The following is a 26821-nucleotide window of genomic DNA, read 5'->3' as shown; positions in this document are numbered from 1 at the left end:
TGTGAACCCACTTTTCTCAAAGACTTGACTGAGAAGGAGAAAAAAAACCCCACTGGTCTGTTCGTATAAACTCAAATACAGTTCAGAACTTCTCTTGCCCACTGAAGAGAATTCTCTTTAAGAATTCCCCAAGATATGCTCTGGGTGGAATAAAGTAGAGAAAGAAAGAACAGGATAGGGGGAGGAAGAAGAAAAGAAGAATGGTGATTGGAAATGCATTGGGGTGGGCGGGGTAGAGAAAAAAGAGCCAAGTGGCTCCTTTCAGAGAGGTAGTACTTCAGAGGAATTTGGGAGGCTGTGGAGGGTTTGTAAGGATTGCATGCAGTTAAATTAACTTTATGAGGTGAGGTGGCTAAGGGCTTTTTCTAGCTTTTTTAAAACTGTAGAACCTTTTTAAAAGCCTCAGCAGTTCTTCGATCATGATGCCACATAGTCCTAACACTCCTTTTGGAATAATTTGAGTCCTACAGCTATTTAGGAGAAATTAAAGTGGAGGGGGAGAAAGACGTTTGTGAAGGCTGATTGGATCCTTTGCTGTACTGAAGCTACTAAACTTCTGCAGAAGCCAAAGGTTCCAATTTGGGGTAGTAAAATCAGATGCAGTGTGAAATACCAGTATTTCACATGGAGCTCTTTCTTCCCTTTCTTCTTCCCCCTTCAAAATTTCACTGCAAGCAAGCTCCCAACAGTGGGCATGGAAGAGCAGAAAAGTAGGGGGAGAGAGGTTTTTTTGCACCTTAAAAAAAAACCTACACCAGAGATTAGGGATAGTGTCCTCCTAATGGTCACCTTAAACACCTTCTGATCAGGATCTCTAATCCCTGTATGGCTTGACAGTTTTTTTACTTTTTGCTTTAGTCTCTGAGAAAAGGAAAAATATATGCATGGCTAGCACAAAAGCCACTGGACCTAACTGTCTGAACTTTGTCAGGCCCAGTCACCCCCATAGGGGCTGCCAGGTCCCCCAATTCCATGCACGTATGTTGAAGCATATAAAAATATAGCTCTTTGCTTTGACAGATTTTCTTGAAAATAGCAAATTTTACCTTTGACTAGCACAAAAGTCACTGGACCTAACTACCTGAAATTGGGCAGGTTCAATAAAATCCAGGGGGCTACCAGTTCTCCAGATGTCATGTATTTATCATACAAACTAAAAAAAGTTATGGCCATTTCTGTTTTCCAATGCAAGTCAATGGGAAAATGTAAAAAAATGGCAATTAGCACAGCTCAAAAAGATCCGGGGCCTGTGCCCAGGTGGGCCTCCATAACGACGCCCCTGCGGGGCTTACTGTGTGGATCTGCATACACCAGTGCTAGCCAATTCCTTCAAATATGGGCAGGGGGTACAATTTCCACACCCCTCCACTAAGCCACTATCACCATACCTTTCCACAGATCCATCCACGTAAAGCCTGCCCAACCCCAGCTCTGCCACTGAAAGCCATTCCTGTTAGCCAGAATAACTAAATGGAACCTCCGTGTTCAGAGGTAATGTACCACTGAATTTCAGATGCTGGGGACAAAATACAGGGGAAGGCTATTGCCTTGATGCCCTGCTTGTAAACCTTCCAGATAATTATTTGTCCACTGTTGTTAACAGAATGCAAACTATCCAACCCATAGTGGTAGAGTGTCAAAACCGAGCCTACAATGGAGACTTTGCTGATTTCCTGGCTGTGACAACTGAAGCAAAAAACTATATCTGTAACCTAGACATACGTTTGTGATCTTTCTGGCTCTATTTTATATCTCATATTTATTATGCTCTATGTTTTTATTGTAACGCGATGTGAATGTGCCATACGATAGATAAATAAATAAAAAACAAAATGCTAGACAAGATGGAGACAGCAGACTTGTCCAACACCACAGAGTACAAAGCAGAGGTTGGGTTTGAGCCTCAAACATCAAACTACCCCTTTGCACCCACTTTTTCTGCTGCAACACAATGTTCACTTTAATCCATGTGAACTACCTATACCATGTTAGCAGCTAGAACATTCGCATGGTACTGTATGACTGCATCACTGTCATGACCACTAGCCCTTGAACCTTCCAATGTGCAGTAGAGGATTCTGAAGAGGACAAAGCGTAGGCCACTTCCTCAGGGATAGGACAGTTAGTGACTTATTCAGGGGCCTCCCAGCCAGAAAACACAGTCCTGCCATCGTCCTCTGGCTCAGAGGTTGTGTCCCTGGCAAAAATTCCCATCTCCCTAGCCTTGTAGAGAAGTCTCAGGCTATAAAATCAGGCAAGGGGACTTTAATAGTGGGTGTTGAGCTGACCACACTACAGGTTTTATACACAAGGCTTTATCTTCCTGCTGAGACAACATCTTCCTATTGCTTTAGTAGGCAGGAGTTCCAGCCAGCAGGACCCACTTGGAGCAATCCAAAGTCCTAATTTCTTCCCGCCTTGATCTGAATGTCACGAAATGCTACCAGCTTCCCCTGTGAGCCTCAAGGAGCAACAGTATGTGACAATCACACCACAGTCTGCGGGGCAATTGCCTGGCTGCCATATGAGAGCCTGGAGCATTTTAGGTCTCCTGCCACAAGTGGCACTTTCCAATATCATTTTTGAGGTTTGCCATAACATAGCATACTTTTAAATGTTCATTAAGCACGACAGCAAGTATGAAGTTCGAAGAACACGTAAACAGTATAGGTCATAACATTATTCAAGCTTGTCACCAGTGACCAACCTATGTCTGGATCAAGTGTAGACCACACAGATCATAGGAACATAGGAAGCTGCCTTATCCTGAGTCAGCCAATTGGCCCATCTAGCCCAGTACTGTTGACACTGACTGGCACCAGCTCTCCAAGGTTTCAGGCAAGATTCTTTCCTAGCTCTACCTGGTGATGCTGGGGATTGAACCTGAGACCCTCCACATGCAAAGCAGGTACTGTATCACTGCGCCATGGCTCATCCTTCATACTCCTGTCTCTGACAACAACCAGAGTTAGTGTCAGCTGGACTGTTGCGTGGATGTGTCTTGGCAGATGTCTAATAGCACCCCCATTGACAAGCAGCTGGATGTATCCATAAGTTGACCACAATGTGTGTTTGGAAGCATTTAACATGTGTTTAGATGGCTGTGAGAAAAGAGTGGATGCCCTCCTGATGCTAGCAGCATGAACAGTGATGCACTTGTTACAACATGTCGCCACTGAAGCATCAGAAGCATGTCAAGGACAGTGCAAACACCTGAGGCTAGAGTTAGACTGAAAGATTGCAACACAGGTTGCAACAACCTAGAGCGCAGAAGTGTGAAGGTAGCCTAAGGGTGTGCTCCTAATGGCAGATGTGTCAATGGAGTCCCGCAAAACTCAGTGGGGATCTGCTGGATTGTCAGTTAGCTTTATGACTGCATTCAAAACATCTCTCTGGAATCCTTCTCTCAAGCATCCCCTCACTGAGAAGGGCATCCTGCAATTTGGCAAGGCCACACCTGCCCTTTTAAGAGGTGAGAAGATCAGAAGATACTTGTCAGAAAGATTATGCAGGCCAAATGGGAGCACCTTAGAATATGCTGGTCAAAATTACATGCCTTTCTTATAAGCAGAGGTGGGAAGAGAGCGGAACCTGATTCACCAATTAAGAAAGGAGATTGAGAGGGAATATAGAAGTATACTGGAGAAGGTTTGATATGGTAAAGGGAAAAGAGCATTTATAAATATTGGCTGGACATCAGAAAAAAAAATCCTATTATGAGGTATATAATTTGGGCTTCCTGTCCCAAGAATAATTGTTCTTAATTGGTTTCTATGCAAGGTTGGATAGGATTGATTATTTATTTATTACATTTCTATATTGCCCAATAGCTGAAGCTCTCTGAGCAGTTCACAAAAGTTAAACCCAGAAAGTACAGAATAACAACAGTATAAAATATAAAAGCTTAAACCTACAGTATAAAATACAACCAGAATAAAATCTAGCGGCAATGCAGAGATTTAAAATACAGTAATAGATTTAACATAGCAAAATTAAAAGATTTTTAAAATGTTACATTTATTTAATCCAGTGTTTCTGGTAAATATAGAGCTTCTATGTAAGCAAACATTTGTAGATGCCTCACGATTTGAAATATAAGGCTAATATTAATGTAAGCATGCATCTCCAAAAGGAATTGAGGGTAAAATCCTATGTATGTTTAGACAGAAAAAAAATCCTATAACTCACAGCATTCTCCAGTCAGTCGTGCTGGCTGGGGGATGCTGGGAGTTGTAGGACTTTTTTCTGTCCAAACAAGCATAAGATTGCACTTTGAGCAGCCCCCTAGTGTGCCCCTGTACCCCACTGCCACTGCTTTGTCACTGAAATTGGTGGTGGCAAAAGAACTCTCAATTTGCTGCTGACAAACCACTTAAGAACATTATAATGGCCATTTGGTATTATAGCATTCTGTAGTGGTTTGCCACTGAAAATCGATGGCAAATCAGCAATTTCCTTTGCTGCTGGCACCCCTGCAGAATCATAGAATACTAGGGTTGGAAGGGGCCTATAAGACCATCGAGTCCAACCCCCTGTTCAATGCAGGAATCCAAGTCCGAGCATCCCTGATAGATGGCTGTCCAGCCTCGTCTTGAATGCCTCCAGTGGGAGAGCCCACTACCTCCCTAAGTAATGGGTTCCATTGTTGTATTGCTCTGACAGTCAGGAAGTTTCTCCTGATGTTCAGCCGGAAACTGGCTTCCCGTAATTTGAGCCCATTATTCCATGTCCTGCACTCTGGGATGATCGAGAAGAGATCCTGGCCTTCCTCTCTGTGACAACCTTTCAAGAACTTGAAGAGTGCTATCATATCTCCCCTCAGTCTTCTCAAGGTTAAACATGCCCAGTTCTTTCAGTCTCTCTTCATAGGGCTTTGTTTCCAGTCCCCTGATCACCTTTGTTGCCCTCCTCTGAACCCTCTCCAGTTTGTCTGCATCTTTCTTGAAGTGTGGTGCCCAGAACTGGACACAGTACTCCAGATGAGGCATAACCAGTGCTGAGTACAGGGGAACTAGTACTTCACGGGATTTGGAAGCTATGCTTCTATTAATGCAGCCCAGAAGAGCATTTGCCTTTTTTGCAGCCACATCACATTGTTGGCTCATATTCAGCTTGTGATCTACAATTCCAAGATCCTTCTTGCTTGTGGTGTTGTTGAGCCAAGTATCCCACATCTTGTAACTGTGCATTTGGTTTCTTTTTCCTAGGTGCAGAACTTGGCACTTATCCCTATTAAATTTCATTCTGTTGTTTTCTGCCCAGTGCTCCAGTCTGTCAAGATCACTTTGAATTTTGTTTCTGTCTTCCAAGCTATTGGCTACCCTGCCCAATTTTGTGTGATCTGCCAATGTGATCAGCATTTCTTGCACCTACTCCTCCAAGTCATTAATAAAAATGTTGAAGTGCACTGGGCCTAGGACTGAGCCCTGCAGTACCCCACTCATTACCTCTCCCCAGTTTGAGAAGATCCCATTGATAAGCACTCTTTGGGTCTGATTCTGTAGCCAGCTGTGGATCCACCTGATGGTTGTTTCATCTAGCCCACTTTGAGCTAGTTTGCTCATCAGGATATCATGGGGCACTTGGTCAAAAGCTTTGCTGAAGTCGAGGTATATTATGGCCACAGCATTCTCACAGTCCACAAGGGAGGTTACCTGATCAAAAAATGAGATCAGATTTGTCTGGCAGGATTTGTTCTTGACAAATCCATGTTGGCTTTGAGTAATCACTGCATTGTTTTCCAAGGTGCTTACAGATGGATTGCTTTATCATCTGCTCCAGAATTTTCCCAGGGATTGATGTCAGACTGACTGGTCTGTAGTTCCCAGGTTCCTCCTTTTTACCCTTTTTGAAGATAGGGACAACATTAGCCCTCCTCCAGTCATCTGGAACTTCCCCTGTCCTCCATGATTTCTCAAAGAGAACAGACAGTCGTTCTGAGAGCTCTTCTGCCAGTTCCTTTATTACTCTAGGATGCAGTTCATCTGGCCCTGGAGATTTGAACTTATTCAAAGGAATTAGGTGTTCCTTGACCATATGCCTATCGATCTCAAGCTGCAATCCTGCCCCTTCAGCCTGAACTTTGCCTTTGCCAGGAGGTCACAGACCCGCTTTTGCGAGAAGACTGAGCCAAAGTAGGAATTGAGTACTTCTGCCTTTTCTTTGTCATCTGTTATCATTTTGCCATCCTTATTTAATAGTTGAACTGTTGTGGTCAGTCAGTTTTCAAATGCAAGCAGTGGGCTTCAATTACGTTCCATTGTGTTCTAGAAGGGTTTCCTCTCATCTCAAACTTTGGGATCCCTCCCCTTTCCTCTATGGGTCCAGAGCATTGGATGGGATTGGCCTGCCTCAACCCTTTTCTTTTGTGGAAACTTAATAAATGGGTTTTGCAACATGCTCTGGATTTAAATGAGCACCATCTTTGGGACCAGGAATGAATTCTATACTCAATTAAATATTGTATTATATTAAATATTATAGTCCAGCAAAATTGATGAGCTTAAAATGAGGTTGGCAGAAGAGCCCAGCTGTGTTTGACTCTCCCTCCCACAACTGTCACCTTGCAGCAGCCATTCCATCAAACTACCTGAACTTTTTCCATCTCAACTGGTTGTTATAAGAATAACAACCTTAAGAACCGGTGCCTGATCTTGCTTTTTCCCCTTCTTCCTCCCTCCCATCGCATTTCCTCATGTGTCATGCCTTTTAGATTGCAAGCCTGACATTAGGGACTGTCTTACTAATGGTTTTTGTAATCCACTCTGGGAGACTTTTTTTAAGCTAAAGAGCAGAGGAAAAAAATGCTTTATATAAAACAAAACAAATAAACATCCCATAGAAATATGCAGAGAGAAATTATGAAAATCAATACTAAAAGACAGATTTACTCAATGTTCAAATAGTCTGGCCTTTCATCAGAGGAATTGTTGATATTTTGAAGGTACATACAATCTTTGGAAGAGACACTATAAAAAGAAAGCATGCTGTGCTCCACACTGAGAGGGCAATATGGAGCACACCATGCTTAAAAAGAAATTGCTCTTCCAAAGATTACAACAGGGTGAACTTCCACTTCATTTCTATCCTCCCCACATTTTTTTTTTCCTGTGCCAGGCCTACAAAGTGGTTCACAGAATAACATTTTCAAGCCAAATTGTGATAGTTTCAGAATCAATTCTGAAACCAGAGTGAGTCTGGGATGAAGACAGACTGAAATACCAAAGCGGTGCCAGTTCCTTGGTTTCTGAAGGCTCTTGGGCAAGGAACCCTCAACGGATCCCCTAACGCTGTAGGTCTACCTTCTCACCACCATTGCCACCAGCTGCTATTGCTCCTCATCCGCTTTGTCTTGTTAGCACTTGCTTGCTTGACAGGCAAGTAGCCAGTGAGCAAGTAGGCTGGGGCATCTACTGCCTCTCCTTCTCATCAGCACCATTGTCTGAGCCAGCGCAAGAGGCAGGTGAACAAGCAGGTTGCCATGGTGAACAGGAGGAGCAACTCCAGGGGGCTCTTGTCAGGGGGCTACTGCTGGGCTGTGGGCCCTCAGCAGGTGCATGATCACGCCTACCCTTGACACCAGCCCTGTTGAAATACCTGGGAGTGGCTTGAACAGATGCTTGCATTGTTGTGAGGGCTTTCTTTGAAGGACTGCATGAATATCACAGAACTGGACATGAAGGCACTTACTCTTGTTGCCTCTCAACCTGGAGGCTGCCTATTGCCATCATGACCAGTAGTGATTGACAGCCTTATCCTTTTGTCTAAATGCCTTTTAAAGCCATCTAAGTTAGTTGCTGTCAGCACATCTTACGGCAATGAATTCCATCAATTATGTGTAGAACGAAGAACCTGCTGCCAATCAGGGCTTCTCCACATCAGGTTTTTTATCCTGCAACTTTACAGGGGCTTCGGCTTCGGGATTCTTTGTGGGATTAAGATGTGCTCCATCACATGGGGTTTTTTTTCGGAGGACTGGCTTTATCTGCAAGTTCTATATGTTTCATTGTACAGCCACTAGATGATGCTGTTGTTATAGGACTCTTCCTCTTTATACGGACAAATTCAATCCACTTGAAACTGCTTCTTTTTATTAACTCATTATATCTGTTTCAAATAAAGCCATGGAAATGATCGGAATGCATGGGAGAGGTGCTGGAGGTTGACGACATCATGTAAAGAACCTGCAAACATCCATGAGTAACCAATTTCAATCGCAGGACAACAGCCCCATGTAGAGAAGCCCTCAGTTTCATTGGCTGACCCCTGAAAAGCTCTAATATTATGATAAAAGGAGAAAAATGTCTCTCTACCCAGATTATCCACACCATGGATAGGTTCACAGTCTTCTCTTTCTTAACTTTGAAACCTGCTTTTCTCTAGACTTGTTTTTCTAAAATTTGACAACTTGTATTAATATTAAGCCAGTTAAGAGCTGTTACTGCCTGAGAACATCTTGGGTTGAACTTAAGAAAGGAAATTGAGGTCTCCAACCCAGGGCCTTACTTCTAAAACTACAGGGGGGTAATATCTCCATGCCAATATCATAAGGCCCTTATACAAATCTATGGTGTGAACACACTTGGAATAATGTACATAGTTCTGGTCTCTGCACCTCAAAAAAAAATAAAAATACTGCAGGTGCAGAAAAGAGCCAGAAAAGGTGCAGGAAAAGGCAATCAAAATGATCAAGGGGCTGGAGTGGCTCCCCTTTGAGGAAAGGTTACAAGGTTTGGGGCTATTTAGAAAAAGGGTAAGTGGGGACATGGCAGGGGTGCATAAAAATATGCATCGTGTGGGCAGGGAGCATTTTCCTTCCTCTCTCATAGTACTAGAACCCGACATCATCCTATTAAGCTGATTGGTATCCTCAGGACAAGTATGCCCTTCACATAGCACATAGTTAAACTTCTGAATTTGGTACCACAAGATGTAGTGATGGCCACCAACTTGGATGGCTTTAAAGGGTATTGGGCAAATTCATGGATGGTAAGGCTATCAATGGCTGCTAGAGAGGTAGTAGGCGTCTCAGTACCAGTTGCTGAGGAACGTGAGTGGGAGGGTGCTGTTGCACTCATGGTTCTGTTGTTCCCATAGGCTTCCCATAGGCATCTGGTTGGCCACTGTGCAAACTGCATGCTGGACTATACAGGCTTTTGGTCTGGTCTTCTTATGTCCTTAGCCATGGAGGATCCTGCTGTAGGACAGGTATTAATGTCTTCTGGGACCCTCCCAGCACCACAATTTTACAATACTATAACCACTTTTGGAAATGAAAACAGATATGTCTCAGCCTCATGGTGTAGAGCAGCCTTCCCCAACCTGGTGCCCTCTAGATGTTTTGGACTTCAACTCCCCTCAGCCCCAGCCCTCATGGCCAATTGTCAGGGACACTGAGAGTTGTTGTTCAAAACTGGTGTAAAGCACTTGAGCCGTCAAGAATGCCTTTTATTTTAACCTCACATGTTCACACTACTAGTGAATGCAGCAGCTGTCAATAATACAGCCGAGGCAACCCAACATACCAGAAAACAGTGCAATCCTATGCATGCCTACTCTGAGGTAAGTCTCATTAGGTTCACTAAGTTTACTCCAAGATAAATGGATATAGGATTGCAGCCGAAGTTACCAAGTTTAGGAAGAAAACCATGAACCAAGACTATTTGCATAAGCAGACATTAACTCATTCTGGACCCTAATTTGCAGTAATATAAAACACTCACATGTTTACAACTGGGGAATAATTGGGTATATTTGAGTCACTGGCACAGGAGGTTTACATTTAATCAAGCTTAGTGAGCTTTGGTTATAAGAGAAATCATCTCCCCTCCCCTCCCCAGCTCTTCAGGGTCTTCAGAGATGCTAAAATTAACTCCTAGCAGAACCCCCACCCCCAACTACCCAGTGTCTTGTCAGATACTAAAAGTGCTACGTTGTGGCCTACTTAAAATGTGTCACTTTACAGTTTTCCCACATACGCTTTTAGAAAAATATTGCACCTATGTAAAGGAAACATCTGTGAGAATATGGCAAAGGACTCAGGGGCTGGACTTTCTTACCTTTCTCCCCAGATGTTCCTTCCATTGCATGAACAGCACATGATTTAATAATAAACTGAGAACAACTTAAGGCCAGTCAGTATTCTTAACAAACACAGGAAGCTGCCTTCTACCGAGTCAGACCATTGGCCCATCTGGCCCAGTACTGTCAACACTGTCTGGCAGTGGCTCTCCAGGATTTCAAGCAGATTCTTTTCTAGCCCCAGCTGAAGATGCTGGAGACTGAACCTGGGACCTTCTGCCTACAAAACAGGTGCTCTACCACTGAGGTATGTCCCCTCCCTAAATGAGGGAAGCTATGGCAGAACTTATCCTTCCTATGCTAGTGGGGTTGTTGTGGAACTCAGCAGCTGTTTGAAATATTTTTAAAACTTTTTTTTTTTGCCCCTTAACAAATATGGTACTGTTGTTCGGTGGTGTTTGTCTCCCCACCCCTTCAATTTTTTTTTAATGTAACTTACTAGCTTAACCTACCCTAAACTGTCAGGGGTTCCCTACGAAATGAATGGGAAAGTGAAACTACAAAATGCCTAGGCTAATTGGGGCCATTAAACACACACAGACACACACACACACCTCTGTGTAAAAAAACAATCAAAAATAATCCATAACAAAGCACTGCATGAGTAAATTTTACCCTAGGGCAGGGGTAGCCAATATGATGCCTATGGTCACCAGTGTGCCCCCACACACCTTTCTTGGTGCCCACCAAGGTGCCCTACCTCTCCTATTTAAAAAATATTGAACACATGTTTTTACTGGTGGCTGGGATCACTGTGAAATAGGTTTCTGTTGGTGCTGAAAAATGTGGGTTCAAAGGAGTTGTTTAGTGTGTTGGGGTTCAGATACCACCTCTGCCATGTACTCAGTCTTTGGGGGAGGCTACTTTGCCATGCCTCCCATGGTAGCCATTTTGTAGTCGTGCCCAGGATAGTTTCTCAGATTGCCAAATGTGCCCAAAGCCCAAAACAGTTGCCTGCCCCTGACCCAGGGGGTGAATTCTGTTACAAGTTGGTTTTATCATGACACAGGAGTTAATACTCTCCTAGTGCAAACTTGTATATCTGATTTGTTTGTAATAATTTCCAGAGGATACTTGTGTTAAGTCTATTGCAGTAAAAACAACCAAGAGTCTTGTGGGCCCTTAAAGACTAACAAAGTCATTCTGCCAAAAGCTTTCATGGACTACTTCATCTGATGCATCTGAAAGCCTTTGACAGAAAAAAATTGGTTAGTCTTTAAGGGGGCACAAGACCCTTTATTATTTGTAATGTTCCTTTAAACAAAATAACCCTACTGGGCTACATTTAACCCTTTCCATTATTTACTATTTTTTCTAATTTTTGTGAACTGCCCAGAGAGCTTCGACTATTGGGCAGTATAGAAATGAAATAAATACATAAAATAAAACACTGTGAGCCCAGTATTTAATCTAGGTGTGCTAAGCTTCTCTTTTCCTTTCTCTTCTATTTTTCACCTCCAAGGCTTCCTAATGTTGTTGTTGTTCAGACGTTAAGTCGTGTCTGACTCTTGGTGACCCCATGGACCATAGCATGCCAGGCCTTCCTGTCCTCCGCTCTCTCCCGGAGTGTGCTCAAGTTCATATTCATTGTATCTAGCCATCTCATCCCCTGCCATCCCCTTCTTTTGCCTTCAATCTTTCCCAGCATCAGGGTCTTTTCCAGTGAGTAAGGCTTCCTAATAGCCCATTGAAAATTCCCTAATTGGTGGCCTGTATCTTTTTCCCCCAGTCATGTCACAGTCCCCCCCCCCAACAAAACAAGTAGGTACTCAGCTGTAGTGTGCTAGAGAGTCACAGATGCTCAGGACATGCTATGCACATGCTTTTTTGCAGCTGAAATATGGCAACAAATCAGATTTCTTTAGAGAATGTCAGAATATTTCTGATGGAGGAAAATGCAGAAACTGAATTCTTCCGATGGCCCTGTATGTATGTAACAATAAGCCAGGGTTCCAGGGGAACCCTGAAGGAGTAGTTAGACAAACCATGGATCTTCCATCCATGGTTTGTTCATCATTACATGTGAACCAGGAACTCTGGCTTATGGTATTGTTGGCTTCTGACTCTGGCTTCTTGGAGAAGACAAGCCAGAGTTCCTAGTTTGTATGTAATGATAAACAAACAAGGTCCATTCCATCAGGCTGTAAAAAGAGGAAGAGAAAAGAAGCAGGGCCACTCCATTAGTTTAACTGAGAGATCAGCAGTTTTTGGCTCCTCCTCTCTTTGAGCAATTCCATTCCAGCTGCTTGTGATAAGAAGACCAAGAACATGTGGCTGTATTACAGCCATTTTAGCTGCATTATATCTGCTCATTTTTTATTTATTGATTTATTTAAAAAGCGTGAATCCTGCCAATTTCCCTCAAAGCAACATTATAAGAAATGTATAACATGTCAGGTTTTCTTGCTCAGTCCTTTTCTCTTCCCTTCTCCTATTGTGTCATGACATTATAGATTATAAGCCTAGGGCAGAGGCTATTTTTATTGATATGTAAGATGCTCTGGAAGCCTTTCCGGTTGAAGAGCAGAATATAACTAATTAATTAACTGACTGATTAATTTCTTGGTGAGGAGACCCTACCACCGCATCCCTTCCACAGTTGATGCTATCTACATAAATGTATCTTTAGACCTCTCAGGCTCCCACAATTTTGCAGCTAAACCAACATGAAAGGACCAACTTCCCTTTCAGAAGTAAGGAGCCATTTTTAACAGCAGATGTGAGTTCCAGAGCAAGGAGTGAATGAATGCCTCACTTGACAGGCCCTTAATACTGGGGGCAGTATCTGACACTGCCACTCTGCTTACGCACTTAACTTAGCTAGCGTAAGCAACCTCTAGTGCTACATCAATAGCATAAACTGGCTCCACGGGTTTTCTGGGGAAACTCGTCAGCGCAGGTGCTTATGTTAGCGCTACGTCACATGCGTAAGCGTAGTGGCAGCATTGGATATTGCCCTTGGTCCTGGGAAAGACTGAATTGTGGGCCTCTATGCTACACTGACCCAGTTCACACATCACAACTCACAATCATTTTTTAAAAAATTGTGAGTTGTCTTGAAGTGTGAACCAGGCCTTAACTGCTGGGGAAATAGGAAAATGGAAACTCATGCTAGTTCCTGGTTAACTGGGATTCCGCCAGGATGGTGAACATCATTCCCATCCTCTCTGCCAACCAATTCCTACTTTCTGTGTTGGTCTGAAAAGACAGAGAAAACCCACAGTGTTTCTCTGTCAGCCAGGATCATGCCACTCAGAGCTTCATATGCGCTTCCCTCCATCCCCTTATGGATAAGCCATTCTACTCCGTTTTACTGATTTAGCAGACAGGTGGGAATAGCATGTAGCTGGCTGGCCTCAGGAATCCTCCCTGCCTTCTCACAGGATCTGTCTGTTTCACACACACACACACACACACACGTGCGTGCACACCCCACCCCCACCCCCCAGGTGGATAAAAATAGGCGATTTTCTCATTTTAACTGGATTCTTGGTTTTTTAAAAAATTGTAAATATCAGGTTTCTCTTAAGGATAACTAGGTTAATAATATAAATAACAGCATGATAGGCTTACGGTTAATCTCTGGACAAAATTGAGGCATCTACCAAATACAGTGAGTTAAAAGAAATTTTCCTGTGTCAATGAAGAACCAATCTGATCATTTCTCAAATATGGTTATTTACTATCTATCAAACACAGTCATTTCATTTTCATTTGATGAAAATAAACTGCTCTAGTCTGCCGAGAATGTTCAGACCTCACTTCTACCTATCGGTCATGGGCATTTCATTTTTGTTCGTGAAGGGAGAGTGAAGTAGAATTGAGGAAGCTGGAAAAGAAGACAAAATTGTCCACAATGCAGGTTCCTATATTCTCATAATTAAGCTCACAAATGGTTATTTCTACTGGTCATAAGAAATACCCAATTTGCAGGAAAGCCTGCAAATTGTACACAATGCCACAAAGAGATGCAAAGCCTGGTTATAAGAGTAAAACAACAGTGTAAATGATACTCTTAAGTTGCAATCATATACCCACTTACCTGGGAGTAAGCCCCATTGAATTAAACGAGACTTACTTCTGAGTTGAAATGTATAGGATTGCACTGTTGTAAATTCATATGCTTTATAGTGGGATCCTATACATGTCTACTCAGAAGTAAGTCCCATTCAGTTCAATCCAGGTAGATATGATTGCAGCCTTAGTGGTCAAAACTGCACTATTGTTCAGGGAATATATAAAGTGGTATCAATTGTATTTATTTATTTGTTTGTTTATTTCATTTTTATACCACCCAATAGCTGAAACAGGAAACTTGATTTAAATCAATGATTGCAACTGTGGTTTTTTCCTTGCAGATTTAAATCATTTATTTAATTTGCCTTGATTTAAATCTACTCTGTTACTAGAGATGTGAAGGCCTGGAAAAAAATGAAAAAATTCAGAACAAAATGTTTTTTTTCCATATTTTTCCTGAGAACCATTTTTTGTGTTTTTCCCGAAAACCTGGAAAAATGGAACAGCTTTGGATTATGAAATATTTTCATTTTAAGACAAAGTTTTTATATATTGTTACCCCAGCCTTTACTCTTCTAAAAACTATGTAATAAGACCACTTTTACAGAAAGACTAGGGATGTAAAATGTCTGGAAATACTAAAGAATGGAAAAAATATTTTTAATCCTCTCTATAAGATTCCCAGCATAATTAGTTCTTTCATTCCTTATTAAAATTATTGACCTAAAGTATATTTTATTGATAGACATTTATGCTCAGTTTCCCAACATGTGCATTCTTGACAGTAAATGTGCATTCTTGACAGCTTGGGTTTTGTTCTCTGGAGTCCAGTGTTTTTGATGCTGTAGCACATTTACTGTAGTTCTTATCTGTTCAGACAATGATTACAAATTTACTAGCTGACTTTACTTTTAAAAGATTTAAAATATAATGGTAATTCTATGAGCAAACTAAGTCATACATAAAGTAACTTTAGGAACAGAAAAGCTGCTTTATGTTCCTTAAGCAGCCCTCCCCAACCTGGTACCCTCCAGATGGTTTGGACTACAGTGCCCAGCATTCCTGATCACTGGCCATGCTGCCTGAGGATGATGGGAGTCCAAAGTATCTGGAGGGCATCATGTTGGGGGAGGCTGTCTTAAAGCAACAAAGATCAAGAGCGCTAAAAAAAAATAATAATAATAATTATTGCTTATTTTTCAATTTTTCCAAAATTTCAAATTTCTCCAAAACCCCCAGGAAAAAAAACTTTTTTCCCCATGGCCTCAAAATTTCTGGACATTTTACATCTCTAGTTGTTACTCCCTCCAAAAGATAAAAGATAAGGACACTTAGAGCCAAACTACATGTGACATCAAGTGAAACTTTGCATCTAATGTGCAGATTTTTTAAAAATGCAAATGGCTGATAATGGGATCAGAGCAGGCATGGAGGGGAATTTAACCCTTTCTTTTCCTGCTGCATTCCTAGGGAAAATCTCTTTTCTGAGGCTAGTATCTGCATTGGGAGGAAATCCCTTATTGGCACCAATGTGGAGATACATTTAATGTCGCATGTAGTTTCACCCTTATATTTTACACTAAATGAAAGGGTGGCTCCTCACACTGGTGGCATGCTGCAGAAATGACACAAGCAAACTGTTTTAATGTGTCCTGAGGCTGAAACCAACTTTTAAAAAGGTATACATGTATATCATGTATAACATTATGAATTATATGTGTATCACACATAACATTACATTTACAAAAGCAGGAAAGATGGGATTTTAGCAACCACATTAGAAAACTATGTTTTGTTATTCAGTATAATTTTGGTACATATCAGCAACAGTTCCATATACTGAGAAAATACTTACTGTACTTATAGATACAGTTTAATAAAAGGTATGACATTTACATCATCTTGAGAGCCAGATCATTTTATCTGTTTGAGCCCCAAAGACAGGATTATTTTCACTTAAGACACTGTAAATAGTTCTTGTTTTCATTATAAATGTGAATTTTCCAGGAAAATGTACTAGTTTGTGCAGTTAAGAGTTGTAAATTGGAATTCAGCACACTTGAAATTAAAGCAAGAACTATTGATAGGGGAAATTCAAGAACTGAAATAGCCATTCCATAAATGTGCCTCTCCGAATGAAACGCGAGGATTATTTCCCTTTCTATCCAACTGAATACAATCACAGAAAATGAGGTCCCTTCCATCTAACTCCTCAGCCAGGATAGGGGAAAAGTGAATCCTCCCAAAATACACAGAGTTTTTGCAAAACAGTCCTTTAAAAAAAGTTTGCCAAAGACTCAGTTAACCGGCTAATTGATACACACAGCAGCAACATCAGAAAGACAGCCTTGTCTCCTGCTATGTGCACTCAGCCAATGTTTCCCCACTTATTTCTAAATGACTCACCTCATTGTCGTGTGGTGGCAGCTGGTGTAGAAGCTGTTTGATACGGGCTTTCTCCCCGGGGCTATTCACGTAGGGCACTTTGTCTTCTGGTAGGCAGCTGTAGTACTGATGAACCTAAATGTTAGAAAAGGGGGACTGCAGTACAATGTCTTGGTTTTTGCTTTTGACATGTTGGCTTGGACTGAAAGACACACAAAAATCAAGCCCCCTGAGCAGCGACACCCAAGAGTCCTAAGATGCACAGTTAAAAACAGTGACCTTTGCTCAATGGAGGCAAATGCTCTTAATTGGACAGAAACTGAAATGGCTTTGGGAAAGGGTCAAAGAGAGAAAAAAATAGAGTAGGCTGTTTTCAGTCTAAAGCTAACCCGCCAAGGTTGTTCTTTACCGTTTTCTCTGTTAGTCTCCAGAATGTGAGCATGTTTCCCTTGGCTAGGTGGATCTGTCAGCACCTGCCTTTTTAAGCATAGGTTAAGGCACTACTCCTTGGCATCCAGTCTGTGACTGGGTAACTGAGTCTCCACCTACACTCCAGCCCCGAAGGCCTTTTCTGTAACAATTTGTGAAAATAATCAGCAGATAAAATCTGTCAGAAGGCTGGGTTCTCTCTTTAAGTCTCAGAGTATGTAATTAAAAACAAACATGAAAAGTGTAGCACACTGTGCAGTGCAACAAGGCCAGGTCCCAGGAGATCCCATTTATAACGTGAATGTTTATGATGTGCGCACATCTCCAACTCAGCTTATCATATTGCAGTAGCTAGAGGCCCTAACTAAACAGTCTAGCTCTGTTTGGAGCTTAGCCGTTTTTCTGTGATGTTCTGATGTGATGCTTGTGGTGGAGAAAGCAGGTAATAGGTAACATTGATCCTGAACAGCCCATCTTCTTGATCTGAGAGTACACTGTCCAGAATATGGAACCTGGGAAATACTCTATTCCAGGGGTGTTGAACCTCAGGCCTCTGGGACAAATCTGGCCTGCCTGAGGTCTCACTCTGACCCTCTGGGGTTCCCCAGATGACCACCCCCCTTCTCCATGCCCCCACCACTTTTCCCCAACCACTGATCATTTGGGGTTGTCTTGGCTTTTGTACACATCCCCCGCACTTCTAATAGGCTGAAATGCCTCTCCTAAGGCTTAGTTACTGGTGGTAAAGCTTTAAGCTAAAATATGCTGGATTTTTTTGGCCCTATCCCTTTTGCCTTCGCTCCACCCACCACTGGAACAGAACCCCTGAGAGCTCATCCAAAATTGAATTCGGGCCTTGGGCTGAAAGAGGTTCAACACCCCTACCTTCAGTTCTAGAATCCCCCACACTCAGAGATGCTTAATTGACATTCAAAGGCAGATACTGTCATTCAAGCAATTAAGCTGCATCCTGCAGAAAGTTCAGTGTGGGCCTGCACCTTCCGAAACTTAACAACCGGTTGCTAGGACACATGCGCGTGATGGGAATGTGGTACTATCTTAGAGGTATCCTATGCTCCTGAGAAACAAAAATGCCTCCATCGGTTCTGTTGACAACATTTGCGGAACAGCAAGTTTTAGACTCTTTAAATTGTGCACAATCTGCAGTCTGCAATGGCTTGGCAGCTTGCACTGTCATTAAGTGCCATGTCATTTCATAGAAGATCTGGCAGCAAAGGAAAGGAGATAATACAATAAAAGGGAACAGCATAACTTCCACATTCTATCCATCTTTGTGTTTGTTGTTTAAAAGAGTGATACACATGCTATATTCCTCACAGGGATGCCAATGAAAACAGTGAGTGTTCATCCCTAGCTAAAACGTTTAGATGTGCTTAAGAAGCTGCCTTCTACCAAGTCAGACTACTGGTCCACCTAGCCCAGTATTGTCTGCTCTGACTGGCAGCAGCTCTTCAGGGTCCCAGGCAGAACTGTTTCCCACCAACTGGTATCTGATCCTTCTGCATGCAAAGCATGTGGTCTACCACTGAACTATGGCATCATCTTCACCACACTGAGAGTCTCCGTGATTCCACCAGGAACATCTTCAGTCTCAAATATCTTAGAAAATGCTTCCTCTTCTATGAACATCCCTATACACTTAAATCAGCAGATGGAGCCCTGCTCTAAGTACCAACACTGGCCAACGTAAGGTTGGCTGATTCAAGAGGCAGGACATTCACAATGGTGGCATCCTTGTTGCAATATTCCCTCCCTAAATAGCTTTGGCAGGTTTAAGGAGGTAATACTGTTCCAGCAAACATTTGTAAATGTACATTTTATTCCAGACTCAAACTGTTATTAGGCTTCTTTTTCTTTTTAAAAGCTTTTAATTGATTTTATGGTATTATATTGTATTGATTACTCATTATTGTTTTTTAATTATTGTTGCCTTTCCTGTGTTTTTTTTTTAAAGCATGTGGTGGGAACTGAATAAATAATTATGAAAAGTACAAAACTGGCAGGAATGTAGGTGGCATCAATGGGATAACAACAATACCTGTGGTAAGAAGTTTTAAAGACTGTATTCCAGAATGGAATGGGGCAGTAACATTCACTCAAGCTTTACACTGGGAACACATTCTCAAGCTGTACACTGGAAAGCAGAAATGAGGCTTCTCGCAACAACCATCCCAACACAGAAACAGGAAGGAGAGAGACATCATATTACAGGATGGCACACCATTATCTAAGCCACAGTGATGTGGGATGGGTTGTTTTTGCATGTTCCCCCCATGAACCATTTGCATGGATTACAGAAAGGGATGCATGATTATACCACTCCCCCACTATGATTTTATTTTGCTTTTACTAGTAACCCATTTGTTCAACCAAAGAAGTTCCAGTTGGAAAATCTTAAGAACAACTCACTAAATGATAGGGTTACAAATAAAATATCAATGCCACTTGCTTTGCATTTATAATGCATCCTTCACCTGGTCCTTGAACTGGGGAGTTCATTAAGCTGAACACAAAGGAGGAGTTGCAACTAATTTAAGAAAGCCAACTGAAGCAAATCTTGCCCATGTAGCATGTCTGGAACCTTAAGCCAAATCTTCAGTTATTCCCTTTCTCCATTGCAATTGTCAGGTTGTTTCTGAACAGCTACATTTTCAGTCGAATGTCCCCGCCGATCGCTAACTGCCTCCTTATTCTGTAGATTCAGCACTCATAATTTTCTGCTGCTGAGTGTTTATGCCTACTGTGCCCCTGTAACTGTGTGAATCCAGAACTAATTTATTCTTGACTGGCTGCCAAATTATGTTACGCTGGTCTCTAAGGTAATAAGCCATAAAGGCACTGAGCACAGACAGAGGAGATAACAAGTCTAAATGGCAATCAGGTTATCAAATGAGTATTTGTTTCCTGGCCATCACACAGAAAAATCTGTGCACAATGCTTTTAAGCATTTCCTCTGGGAAGTTTTCCATTTGATGTTGGGGAGACCTGCTCAAGCTATCTCCCATCAGATTAGAAAAATAACTCTGCAGGGATGGGCCAATTAGTTTGGAAAACTAAACCCAACTAAAAACAAAGAAAGCAGGTCCTGACCTGTACCTCATCACCTGAAACGAACTATGGATGGTTAAGGAGATTTGGACGTGTTCCAGAAAAAGAGAGAGAGAAGAAGCTCCATTCAGTTAAACCACAAACGTCATCACCTCACATAGTTTTTCTTTACATATAATCATCTGCCCATCCTCCCTAGGTGATTTCACCTACTTGCGATGCAGGTAAATCCTTGAAATCATCATTAAGTAATTTTCTGATGTTTTTGCTTTTATTGTCAGCCCTGAGAATCAACATGTTACCCTTTGTTGGCTGTGAAAGTGGTCGCCCCAAGTCCCAACAAAAGAGAATCCCACAGCACATGTAGCTTTATGAAATAAAAGCACTCCCATAAGTCACAGGTCACTCCCACAGTCAGTTTTATCATCACCGGGAAATAATTAATAAATTTTTCCACCTTCCAGCGCACATGTACGGCCAGAATTCTTTCAAATCCTTGGTGGCGCATATCTCTCTCAGAGGCAGAAATGTCCGTTAACATTTTTGCCATCTGTTTGTCTATTCAGACAGATAGCCTACCACAAAGGGGGGGGGATTACAATCAATTATAAGAAAACAGGTTCAGAGAGTCTTTTAAAAAAAACTAAAACTGGTAAAAATAACAACCCTAAGGCTGCATACAGCTAAGTGTACTTATGTTGTTCATTTAAGTGGGGCTTTTATTTATCCTGTTTATTTTAAAATTTCCTAGGCCACTTTTCGGCAGAGCCAAGATGAAACCCTAAGGAACTCCATAGATCAAAGAGCAACAAGACAAACAGCAGTCCTAGTCCCTGAGCACCACCTTCTGGAATCTGCCCTCTAGGCAGAAGTAAAACTAGTAAGTACAAAACACTTTATCAGTCCCAGTCAAGCCAGCCAGTCCAGACACCATGGATACCATGATCAATGATATCAAAAGCTGCTGAGAGGTCCAACAGAACCAACAGGAATGAAAATGAACTCCACCTGTACAGTTCCTGGTGTGGCTCGTAAGGCAACAAAGGTAGCCTCAGTCCTCAAACCAAGTCGGAAGCCTGAGAGGGGTCAAGGTAATCATCCAAGAGAGATCAAGATAGTCTCACTCAAGAAACCCTGGCATTGGTCTTCCACCGACACCAAAGTATGTGAAACTGTACACAGGATTGCAGATTAAATGATAAAATCCCAGCCTGTGTTGATTTCTCCCTGGCTACCAAAAATACAGTTCCAATAAGGTTTACATAGAAGAAACGTCCACTATTACAGGACAGCCACCCACAATGTATGTCTATGGGTGAATATCAAAACTTGCTGAATGGATGGTCAACTCAAAAAAGCATAGCTGGTTGATCATGGGGACTGCGATGGGGCATGGGAATGAAGTCAGTCTGTTAGGGCGACACCACAAATTACTGATCATGTCTAGTTCAACTTCTTCTGTGTCTGGCGTCTTGATCATGTGCATCTAGTGCAGGGGTGGGCAACCTTTTTGGGCTTGAGGAGCACATAACAGTGCCAGGTGGTGGGGCAGGGGCTGCATATACATGCATCTCAGCACACAAAGATGGGGAGGTTTAAACTAGTGCTGTGTGAAAAATTCTACTTTTTTACTATTCTCATTCAATTTGAAATAAATTTAAAGGAGAAGAAATTTCTGAGAAATTCTCATGGGTTGGGTTTGGGGTGTATTTTTGGTAGCCAGGGAGAAATCAACACAGGTTCTCGTGCTTACTTTACTTATGAGGTGGCCATGGAGTTTACAGAGATTCATTGTACAGTCATCTCTCTGGAAGCCTGTAGCCTCCTCAGCTTCCTGCACTTCAATTAAAGCCATCACGAGGAAGATATCATGAGGCAATTCCTCCCATGGGGCTTTTTCAGTTCAAGAACGGCAGGTGGCCTGGGAGGCTGCAGAGCAATGGAAAAATGTGTAATACAGAGAGAAAACAAACACTGCACCCTTGGCCACCTTGCAGTGATCAGGTAAGCTCAAAACCGAAAAAAAATTCAAAATTCTGCCTCAGAAAAATGGAGTCTCAACGCAGTTGATGCTGTTGCCACTTGCAGGAGCAGTGCAATATACCAAAACCCCTTAGGAAAAAAGAAAGAACTTGTGCTACAACCCCTGCCAAAAGGGGCTGTGAGAAATTGTTGGAGAACTCCTCCTCCCCTAAGAGAAATTTGGTGAAATTGTCCCCCCACCTCCCGCAAAAAAAATTTCTCTGCCCACAAATAGGCTGGAGAATTTTGAGAGGCCGCTTGTACATAGTTCTAGTTTAAATTTCCTGCCAGCTGAGATATGGGATGGGAAGTTCCAGATCATTCTTTCCTCACCACTGTTAGCAGTGAGGAAAGAGCAATCTGCACCAGAATTGCTGGGAAAAGGGTGAGGGTAAAATCCCCCCACCCCCAATCCTAATACAGGTAACTTAGCATCAGGGAAACATCAATTACTCTGAGGATCACTGGGGAGACGGAGAGACTTCTCCCCACTCTCCCCAGTGATCCTGATACAGATTACTGTCTCCCCGCTGCATTTATTTATTTATTTATTTATTTAATAGGTTTCTATACCGCTGTCTATATTTTAAAATATATTTAAATGGTCTATTAACAGCAGCAATCTGTTCCCTGCCAATCAGCTGGGGCAGGGGAAAGCGGGCAGAGGGCACCCTGTGTCTTTGTGGGTCGCACAGAGAGTGTCCAAGGGCCATATGCGGCCCTCACGCTGTCCATATGTGATCAACTGGATACCACTGGTAGAGAAATGCATATCTAGATGACATCAGAACATGGGTGAAACAGAACTGTGTGTAATGATATGCATGGAAGAAATTTGGCAGAGGGCTGCCATTTTTGATGGCAGCTCCTTGCTTTTGATAAAATTTAGCTGTTCTCTCTGAATATGGGGTTTAATTGTGCCTTTGCTGCAGAAAACATTGCATAAAGAGGCTCTAAAGCTACAATCCTAAATGCACTTGAAAGGAAGACCTCTTGAAATCACTGGGATTTCTGGGGGGCGGGATGCTTAGTACTGGGAAATGAGACTTTCTGCACCTTTACATGATTTGTTTTTTATAGGTCATACTTATTGACAGTGCAGCATTACAAGATATTCATGTTGGATGGGATGCTACATTAGCACATTGTAGCTAATGTAGCTGACTAAATCGCTGCAGATGCTTAGAATAAGGGTGCCAGTCTGGCAGGATCTGTCTATAGAGGCCTCACAGAGTGCAGATGGATTTGCCTGATGTATTTGCCCTGCTGAGTCTGAAATTCATTCGAGCTTGTGAAGAGAGTATCTCACATCTGACAGCAATTCTCTTCCCAAGTGCAGAGAGCTCACAAGATGAAATACGGGTGGGGGGGAAGCCTGAAAATAAATGGCTTCTCAGGGCCAAACTACAAGTGATGTGTTAAATGTGTCTTTGTATCCAATAGGCAGATTTTTAAAATGTAAATTGAAAACCCATTAGTATTTACTTCAAGGTAGGGGTGAGCAACACATGGGACCGCATGCCCTGCCGTGCTGCCAAAATTTGTGCTGGCGGTGGTAAGAGATCATAGAATCATAGAATAGTAGGGTTGGAAGGGGACTACAAGGCCATCGAGTCCAACCCGCTGCTCAGTGCAGGAATCTAAGTCAGAGTATCCCTGACTGATGGCTGTGCAGCCTCATCTTGAATGCCTCCAGTGTGGGAGAGCCCACCACCTCCCTAGATAATTGGTTCCATTGTCGTATTGCTCTAACAGTCAGGACATTTTTCCTGATGTTCAGCCGGAATCTGGCTTCCTGTAACTTGAGCCCATTATTCTGTGTCCTGCACTCTGGGATGATCGAGAAGAGATTCTGGCCTTCCTCTCTGTGACAACCTTTCAAGTACTTGAAGAGCGCGATCATATCTCCCCTCAGTCTTCTCTTCTCAAGGCTAAACATGCCCAGTTCTTTCAGTCTCTCATCATACAGTTTTGTTTCCAGTCCCCTGATCATCTTTGTTGCCCTTTTCTGAACCCTCTCCAGCTTGTCTGCATCCTTCTTAAAGTGCGGTGCCCAGAACTGGACACAGTACTCCAGATGAGGCCTAACCAGTGCTGAGTAGAGGGGACTAGTACTTCCCGGGATGTAGAAGATATGCTTCTATTAATGCAGCCCAAAATAGCATTTGCCTTTTTTGCAGCCACATCACATTGTTGGCTCATATTCAGCTTGTGATTTACAACAATTCCAAGATCCTTCTCGCTTGTAGTGTGGTTGAACCATGTATCCCCCATCTAGGCAGCAGCAAACTGCTAAATTTTACCTTCTTACCTCTCCATGGCAGTTTGCTGCTGAAATTCTGTCCCTGGCTGCTGGGACACGCTGACCCACAGTTCAGACATCAGCAAGCTCCCAGCTCGCAGTGCTGGCTCCCAGCTCGCCAGTTGCTCCTGCTGAGCTGAACAACCCAGGCACGCTCCGTCCCTGGATTGTTTAGCGTGGTGTCTGAATGCAGAATTGTGAGTTGCTGGGGGACGAACAACCTAGACTTCCAACGCAAGAACAAACCAGGAGCAATGGTGAGGTGCTGGTGTCAAGTAATGGGTTAGAGGAGAGCTGGAAAATCCACCGTTCAAATCTAGTGCTAAGAATATAAGCAGCACTTTGCAGGATGGTTCAAGGGTTGTGCATCCTGTTCTCATAGCAGCCAACCAGATGCCTCTGGGAAAGCCCCCAAGCAGGACATGAAGTTAATTTATTTATGCACAGCATTTGTATACTGCTCCATATCTAGACAAGTATCTCATAGCCATGGATAGGCCTATCCTCCACAAATATGTCTAATCCCCACCTAAAGGCCATTACCAAAGGCCTTTCTCCACCATTTACTCACCAGATGGTCTTAGGCAAGCCACTGTCTTACAAACTCAGCTCCCCCACCTTCCCCACAGGGATGAAAATAATACATATCTTCTTTACAGAATCACTGTGGGGATTACTACAGAGTGGTTCAATCGCCAACAAGGCCATCATTCCAATTTGCATAGCAGAGGACCAGGTGCTTGCGCCATCTGTCCGTGATGGAACTAAAGTAAGATGGAATGCAGGCACTACACCTGAAGCATGTGCAAGGGCCTGATCATCATAGAATCATATTCTCATAGAGTAGTTGGAAAGGACTTCTGATCCTTTTTGGGTTATGAGGCATTCAGGCCTCCATGTTACATTCTGTGCTAATGAGTTAGAGCACCAGCTTCCTAAGTGTCCGAACACTAAACTATATAGTGTTATACATACTTTATAAACTACGTAAACATCCTGAATGCTATATAAAAAGCACCATATGAATACAGCTAATCATCATGATCATCATTTCTCATGCTTGTTACACAAGCATGAGAGAGAGAGAGAGAGAGAGAGAGAGAGCATGAGCGAGTGAGCTCTGGTTGTTGTTGTTCAGTCCTTAAGTCGTGTTCGACTCTTCGTGACCCCATGGACCATAGCACGCCAGGCCTTCCTGTCCTGCGCCCTCTCCCGGAGCATGCTCAAGTACATATTTATTGCATCGGTGATGCTATCTAGCCATCTCATCCTCTGCCGTCCCCTTCTCCTTTTGCCTTCAATCTTTCCCAGCATCAGGGTCTTTTCCAGGGAGTTTTCTCTTTGCATTAGGTGGCCAAAATATTTGAGCTTCAGCTTCAGTATCTGTCCTTCCAAAGAGCAGTCAGGGTTGATTTCCTTTAGGATTGACTGAGAGCTCTGGTATGAAACAGCAATATCTACAACATTTTGGGAGCTTTACAATCGCATTTCTCTTTATAACAACTCTATGAAATAGGTAGCTGGCTATTCTTCCAGTTTTTACAGTTAGAATGCAGAACAGCAGCTTGGGCAAGGCTGGAAAGTCTGTCCACGGCAAAGGTGGGCTTTGAACTACTCTGGCTGACCTAAGTTAAGAAACCAGATCTTCCAAGAGTAAATCAAACATTGTGGACCATTAGTCTTATTCCTAAGGAAAATCTGTGCATAGAAATTACAGCATTTTCCCTTTCTTTTCAATTTGAATTCAGCAATTTAACTAAACTTAGACTGCATTAAAATAATACTATTTTGTATTTATGAAATGCCTTCCTTAATTTCTGTAGCACTTCACATACATTGACTGTGTTTGGACAATCATATCTCAGCTTAACAATCCATAATATGAATATGACTTTTGCCCACACATGCAGCTCCTTCGCTACATGAGATGGCAAACAAACCAAGAAGTTTTCTATTCCATTTATCCAAACCAGGACATTATGGCTAACAGCTTTGGATAATAAACCATGGTATGAAGTTGGTTTGATATCCCGGTTTGTTCTAAAGCTGTTAACTATGGTTTCCTTGTTTCATGTAAAACCAGAAGCCATAGTTTATGGAAGACTTTCCGGTTTGTTTGCCGGCTCGTGCAAAGGGGCTGCATGTGCAGGCAAAAGTCTTATTCCTGTCTTAGCTAATGAAGCCAAAATGTGATTGTCTGAACTCTCCCACCATTTCCATAATATTTTAGGAACACAGGTAGCTGCTTTATACCAGATCAGACACTGGCCTACTCACAAATGCACGGGGGGAGGGTGGTTAGGGGAACTACAGATGAGGGTGGGTAGTGGAACTGTTATACATGGGCCCATCAGATGACTGGGAATCACATGACGCCATGTGGTTCTGCCACCTCCCTCCGTAGTTACTGGGTGAGCTTACCTGAATGGTCAGGGTGCATCCTGACGTCCTCTGCAGAATGAACGGGCTCCCGGTGGCTACTCCATTGTCCTGAATGGCCACATGACCATCCAGGAA

General features: G+C 42.6%; 1 protein-coding gene across 2 annotated transcripts in view; it reads right to left on the bottom strand.

The window, feature by feature from the left end:
- PRICKLE2 (prickle planar cell polarity protein 2) overlaps positions 1–26821 on the bottom strand; it is a 372966-nt gene that overhangs the window by 80039 nt on the left and 266106 nt on the right. For both annotated transcript variants that reach the window (XM_084840467.1, XM_084840468.1), the window contains one exon: positions 16504–16617. In XM_084840467.1, the coding sequence (XP_084696593.1) occupies positions 16504–16617 (114 nt within the window). The remainder of the gene's footprint in view (positions 1–16503; positions 16618–26821) is intronic.

This window comes from Heloderma suspectum, chromosome 2 (assembly GCF_057233095.1).
Source record: "Heloderma suspectum isolate Gila_16-S chromosome 2, 16-S_ref, whole genome shotgun sequence".
In the NCBI taxonomy this organism is placed as follows: domain Eukaryota; kingdom Metazoa; phylum Chordata; class Lepidosauria; order Squamata; family Helodermatidae; genus Heloderma; species Heloderma suspectum.
This window is presented reverse-complemented; position numbering and strand designations above follow the sequence as displayed.